At 45.7% G+C, this 6,632-nt stretch overlaps 1 protein-coding gene across 2 annotated transcripts in view; it reads right to left on the minus strand.

Moving 5' to 3' along the window:
- Nucleotides 1–1,084: 1,084 nt before the first annotated feature.
- Nucleotides 1,085–6,632, minus strand: part of Gria1 (glutamate ionotropic receptor AMPA type subunit 1) — a 326,032-nt gene continuing 320,484 nt past the window's right edge. For both annotated transcript variants that reach the window (XM_005350036.3, XM_005350035.2), the window contains exon 16: nucleotides 1,085–3,847. In XM_005350036.3, coding sequence (XP_005350093.1) covers nucleotides 3,644–3,847 — 204 coding nt within the window. In that variant the 3' untranslated portion in view covers nucleotides 1,085–3,643. The remainder of the gene's footprint in view (nucleotides 3,848–6,632) is intronic.

The raw sequence follows: 6,632 nt of genomic DNA on the forward strand, positions 1-6,632 counted from the left end.
GCTGTCTTCCATCCCCTTCCTACTACCAGAATGTTGCTGCTAAACCCCTCCTGCAATTAGGTTAGATCCTAGTCCCTTGCTAACGTGCAGTATTCTTTAGGAAAACAAACTTGTTGTTGCTTTTCTTTCCTTTCTCTGCCCCTCCCTCCCTTCCTGTATCCTTCCCTCCCTTTTTTCCTCTCTTTCCTTTCCCTCCATCCCCTGTCTCCTCTTTCTGTACTTCCTTCCTTTCTTCCATATATTCCTTTTTTTTTTTTTTTGGTGTGTGGGGGGATAATGGGTATTGAACTCAGCGCGTCAAGCAAGCTTGGCAGGACTCTGAGCTATGGCTGTAGCCCTCTTGAGGTTCTTAGTTCTCGATCTCTAAGTGTCAGTGCAGTGAGATCCTGTCACAGAGTCTTTCTCATTTGAGGGAAAGGAAAACTCTCAGACTCAGACAAGGGCATTCTGGGTCAAACAACCAAGATCATCTGCTAGAAGCCTGGTTTTCATTTGATTCTTGACCTGACTTTGTACACATCACAATAGACATACATTTCTGCTTGAGGGTGTCTGAAAGGAATCAAGTCAAACCTAGCTCTCTGTGAGGTTGGGACTGTGTCCAGTAAATGACAGATGCCACCCTTTGTCTTCCCTTGTTTTAGAAAAATCCTAGGTGAGGTTGCTAAAGGCGACACAGTAGGTAAATAACGATCTTGCTTGACAAGCCTGATGACCAGAGTTTGATCTTCAGGATCACGTGGTAGCAGGAGAGAACTAACTCCTGAACATTGTCCTTTGATCTCCATACATGTTCTAGCATGTGCACATGCACATACATGTCTATGAATAAATACATGTAAAAATCCTATCTTGATGAGTCATTTACAAAGTTCTAAAATGATTCTTAGGAGTTTGTGGGTTGGGCACAGTGGCCATATGCTTGCCTAGCATGCACAAGGTCCCAGGTTCCAGCTCCCGAATAAGGGCAGAGAGATGAAGTTAAAAACTGCTAGTCTTAAGCTGAAGAATAAGAAAACAGCAATCTGGGGAACCCTGGCTTCGGAAATGGCACAGAATGGAATGAACAATAATGAAAGGTAGATAATGGGTCCACAGTGATTTAATTCTTGGTGATATTGTTCATTTTATGCAAATACCAAAAAGGAAAAAAAAACCTTGGCTATTTGAAAATAAAACAGGAACCCCCCCATATTTAGTGTTTGATCAAATGAGAGCTTTTTCCCCCTCACACATCTGCCAAGAGAGTTAAAACAAGTATAGATGTTAAATAAAAGGCCCAGCTACCAAAGAGCAAAATTTAATGAAAGCCAGAACTGTTAAGTATGGATACCTGTTGAGAAAAATGTCAGTAGCTTTCAGAGTTTCCCCACTGTTGCATTTTTAAGAAAAGTGTAGTAAAAATACAGAATACAAGGTAAATTCTTTCTCACTTCTTGTTTCTTCCTCCATGCATCCCGTGGTGAGAAGCATCGTCTCGGGAGTCATGGACTCCTCCCAGCACAGACCCTCATTTCCAGCACAGTCTTCCTCTAGCCAACCAGTACGCTCAGGGGCCAGAGAGCATTTTCCCAGGCCTTAGGCAAAAGGTCTCTGAACAGCTGATGGTGCAGTTTAGAGCCATCTCTTCCTGGGTGCAGACTCCCCAGTGGCAGGTCACGCAAGAGTCTACGGTGATAGGCAGGAGGCTGGGAGGACGTTAGCTGGCAGAAACAAAAGGTGACCATTCATCCCCAGGACATTGCTTCACATGCCAGGCCCATGTTAACACCAGAGAAATCGACCAATGGGGTGAAGGGTTGATTCTGGGATCTTTCTTCGCTGTGGCTGATGAAGAGAGAGTGAGAGAGACACAGAGATACTGGTTGTCCACTGAGAGCATCCACAAAGGAAGCCAGTTCTCCTGCCCTGAACTCTGGGGGAGGCTCCAAAATCTTCAGCTTGTCCACTGCTAATAATAACCCCTAATAGGGAAGATTGGATGGAGACAGAGGGGAGGAGAACCAGCCAGAGATGGTTATCAGTAAAAGGTAGTGGCACATGGCACTCACTGGAGCATGCACCTGGGAGTGATTGCAGAAGAGGTGGCAGTCAATTGCACCAAGAAAGAGAGTGGAGGGCTCCACAAAGCTGCGTGCCAGGGACTTCCACTTCTATCCAAAGGTTCAGGCTGCCTAGCTTCTCTCAGTGACTCTTGTTTACTTTTCCTGTCTGGCTGTCCTTCACCTTGGTCATTGCATTCATGGGTGTAAAGGTTCTGGCCATTGTAATACAATGTCCTTCCTCTGTCTTAGCCAGGGAATAAGTTAGTCTCCTGGTGTTAGTGGGCTCAGGCATCTTAAGGTCGCCTGATATCCTTAGCAACTTAGCTCATCTCCCTGACTCTCAAAATAATTCAGGCTTTGCTGTCTTTCTTTCTTAAGATCTGATCACATGCTAAAACAATACACTATTAACACAAACCCCCAGTTCTCTGCTTTGACGTAACTCACAACTTCATATTTGGTCTCTCGAACCTAGGACAGGAAGGGACACAGAAGGCTCTGTGGCAGGTGCTTGGCTAGATGCATAATTCCTAGTCGCCTTTCCTTTGCACATAGCTTGGACAGCATTTCCCTTTATGTCAGAGGCTCCACAGAGAGTCCTATACTCCATCATGGGGCTTCAGTCTAGATGCCAAGCAAAGGAAAGGCAAGAATCATGTGTGACACCTCCCTCGCTGCCAGCTCTTTGCAAAGCTTTACCAGGTTCGGGAGACCAATTGCCCTTCAGCCACCACACTGCCTTTGAGCCTGAACATCATAGAACACATCTTTTGGGGCTCAGATTGACTTTGTAAATAGATGTACCATACCGGTACTCTACGGCCCTTGAGCATTAGAGGAAGCCTCTTCCAAGCAACAGGAAGCTTCCCAAGTCCTCTTCTGCTTACACACTGCCCAGCCCCTTTCCATGCCCTATCTGAGATGCTCTTCATGGCTGTTCTCCGGTGAACCAGCATTTAGGTAGTATTCTGTCTGGGGAAGGCAGTCTCCTTCTCCAGTAGTGTCTGTCTCCATCCAAGGGATGGACGGTCTGAAGAGCTCCCACACTGAGTTTGAAGGTCACATATTCCTTCCCTTGCTTGTAAGGTGGAACCAATCATGAGTCTTCAATCTGGAAACTGAAGAGTGATGGGGAGGGGAAGGGGGCAGGGGATAAGAAGAAGCAAAAGGGTCTAACAGAGCCTGCAAACCATGGATATTAGTAAGAAAATAACTGCACACACTAAGACACATTAACAACTGAATTAAAATTAAACAGTTTGATTTCTTCCTTAATATCCCAGGGACTCCATTCTCAGAGACGTTAGACTTCATCAGACAGGGTTTCTCCCATTATTGCAGCATAGAGCTAGTTACCATCTTCACTCAGCAAATGGCAAAGGGTGAAAAACAATCCCCAAAGGAAAGGAATGGCCTAGTGGAGTTTTTGTTTTTGTTTTGCTTTTTTTTTCTTCAGGGACATTGGCTGAATTGTCCTCCATATGGTCACGGTGGTTGGAGGTGGTGTTTCATTTTGCTGTTATTTTTGGCACTGAAGGGCTTGGGATGGGACTGGGGGAGCCTGAGCCTGCTCCCCAAGGGGTTACTGTCTGCTCCAGTTACAATCCTGTGGCTCCCAAGGGCATCCCTGAACTGTGACTCATGCAGGGAATGGATTGCATGGACTTGGCGAAGTCCTGGCTGACCACCCGGCCATTCTCGCCGCTGCCGCCTCCTCCACTGGCTCCTGCCCCACTGTTCCTGGGGAGGGTCGATGTCCGTATGGCTTCGTTGATGGATTGCTGTGGGATCAAACAGAAACCCTTTTCAGGAGGACAGGGGGTTCTTCCCCGGGTCCTTGTCAATGACTGGCAAAGAAGAATGAGTCAAGATGGTATTGAAACTATCCCCCAACCTTCCTCCCCATGCCTGAGGAAAAAAAAACAGGGCTGTGGGCAGTTCTTGGGAATTCTTATTTCTTTTCTAGCATGCTGAGTCCTTTTCTGAGCTGGGATGCTAACACTCTAGAAATCCCAGGTTAGTAGCCCCAATCTGATGTGCCAGTCTATACGCAGAGGTTGTCCGTGCTAAAGGTTAGTGTGCATTACACAGACAGTGGCCCTGGGCATGCATCCTTGCACTCTTTGGCACACGATCTTTTCAATCCCATTCTACACATCACCTTCCTGTAGCCTTCCTGGGGCCTAGGCTTGAATGTATCAGGACGTAGGCGGTAAGTTACCGCATCCTGTGACTCCTGCAGGTGGGGCATTTCCCTGGCGCTGTTGGGAGTGGACTTTAGGATTTGCATCCTGATACCGAAGCTTGATTCTGTGATTGGGTTCCTGTCTTTGGTATTTTTTAGAAATTTTAAACCTTAATGTCTAGAACATGGAACTGTCTAGGCAGCTACAGTCTCCCTCCTTCCCTCTTTCCTCCCTTATCCTCTTCTTCAGCTCCTTCCTTCTCCCTCCTTCTCTTTCCCCCAGTCTCTTCCTCTTTTTCTGCCTCTGCCCCCCTCTCTACCTCTATCTAATAAGAGCGGCACTACTGCACAGAAAATGCTCTAAAATGTGATGGGAAAGTGGTTACTGCTGGGTTCGAACGATCTTCTGAAAAAGAAACTCCTAGCTCCACACGACAAGGGTACTTAGGAGTCATTTGAATCAGATGATTCACGAAATGTAGCCAGCAAGGGTCATGTGGCAGAAAGAGTGACTGAATCTTTAAAAGCCTTCGTCTCTGTGTGAGCGCCTTCCTGTCAGCCCAGACAACTTGCAGGCCTAGACCGATGCGTCACCTCGGTGTCGCCCACCGTGTCAATTCTAGCCTGCTGGAATTCTAGATCTGGGAAGGACAGCAACAGAGCTGTCAAGTGGAACATTTGAGTAGGACGAGAGGAAGCATTGTTTTGTTCAAATTCCTCTGGAGGAGGAGCTCTGTGCCATGAAGACTCCCCTCTCCCTTCCCATCCATTTCCGAGTTCATAGAATCTTAGGGCTGAGGTTTAGTTTCACGATAGGAATCAATGTAATGAGAAGAGTTGTCTGTGGTTGGCAGACTTCCTCTGCTGAGGCCAACCTTCCACATTCTTCAGAGTTTGTTCTCTTCTGCTTAGCATCTTTCTTCCTGAAGTCTCTCCTCACCTCGGCCAACGGCCTAGGCTTTCACTTAATGTGTGTGCATCAAAGATTCTCTTATATGTAAGTTTTGTCCCCTTAGAGAAAGCTCACATCTTGGGGAGTGCAGGGCCATGCCTTCACAGCCCATGGCTATCCTGACTGGCCATTGTACAGATAGTTTTTTATAAGATATTTTTGAATTTACCTAAGAAAAAAATTAGTCTTTTCAAAAATACCTGGATGCTGTTGCTATGACCCAGATCACTCATTCTGTCTCTTGTAGATGGACATAAACAACCTGATGTACTTTTTTTCTTGGTACCAATGGACTTACTTGGTGACAAACCCCGAATGCTACAAAACTGACTTGCCAGACAAGATTTGTCTCTTGTGGCAATGGTGACAGGATGGTTATGGGGTAACCACCCACTTTCTAATTTGATCTGAGTCCTGCTTCACAGAATTTAACCCATGCCTGATACTGTAAATCCAGGCAGAAGTCTATGATTCTAGATCCTAGAAGGGCCCTATTAGACATGTAAAACTACCTTTTCAATGATTGTGTTTATACCCATAGATCAGTGCTGTTCCTAACTTCATCCAGATAATTTCTTTTTTTGCAGTAGTTAACAGTTAGTGCAGAGACTCACTATTGGTCAAAATGCTGAGACTAAGTGACACGGAATACCCAGCTGTACATGGGGTGTCTATACAAATCTGTCCTCCTAAAGGGCCAATGCACATGACAAATGAGGGAGGAGACCAAAGGCAAGAGCTGGAGGATGGGACAGAGTGCTGTGAGGTGCTGTCTTCTGGACACAACATGGCCACTGCACTAGCACACTCACCGCGGTGGGACAAGGCTCTGTACCTTATCAAGCCAACAAGATCGTGCAGCATCCCATCAAAGCACCACTGATTGGACTCAGTGTGTTCCCAAAATCAGAACAAAAACAAAACAAGGGAAGAGAACATGAAGGTAGGCGGGAGATGTGTTGGTTGGTATCCAAAGGAGGGATGGGGTGAGTTGGAGGTGGATATGATCAAGACATATTGTATTCATGTATAAAATTATCAAAGAATAAATAAGAGATATTCTAAAAAATAAAATCTATGATTCAGACAGACTTCCCCCCATATGATGTTCTGCCCACGCTGGTTCTGTCTCTTCCTCAAACCCCGGACTTAAGTTTATTTACATCCGCCCCTGGCATTCCTCCACTGAAGAGGAAGTGTGATTTGGATTGCATTCTTTTGAGTCAAAGGCCAAATAAATACAACCATGACGCTACACAGGGGAAAACTGAGCTGAGAAAAGGAAGAATTAATGATTACTGGTTCTTACCGAAAAAAGGTTGAAAAGAGAAGAACATTTTAACCGTGTCAGTAGAAAAACATATAGAACTTTCTAGAGCGTAGATTGGAATCCAAAAATTAATTCTCTCTCTCTCTCTCTCTCTCTCTCTCTCTCTCTCTCTCTCTCTCT

Source organism: Microtus ochrogaster, chromosome 7 (genome assembly GCF_000317375.1).
Source record: "Microtus ochrogaster isolate Prairie Vole_2 chromosome 7, MicOch1.0, whole genome shotgun sequence".
Taxonomy (NCBI): domain Eukaryota; kingdom Metazoa; phylum Chordata; class Mammalia; order Rodentia; family Cricetidae; genus Microtus; species Microtus ochrogaster.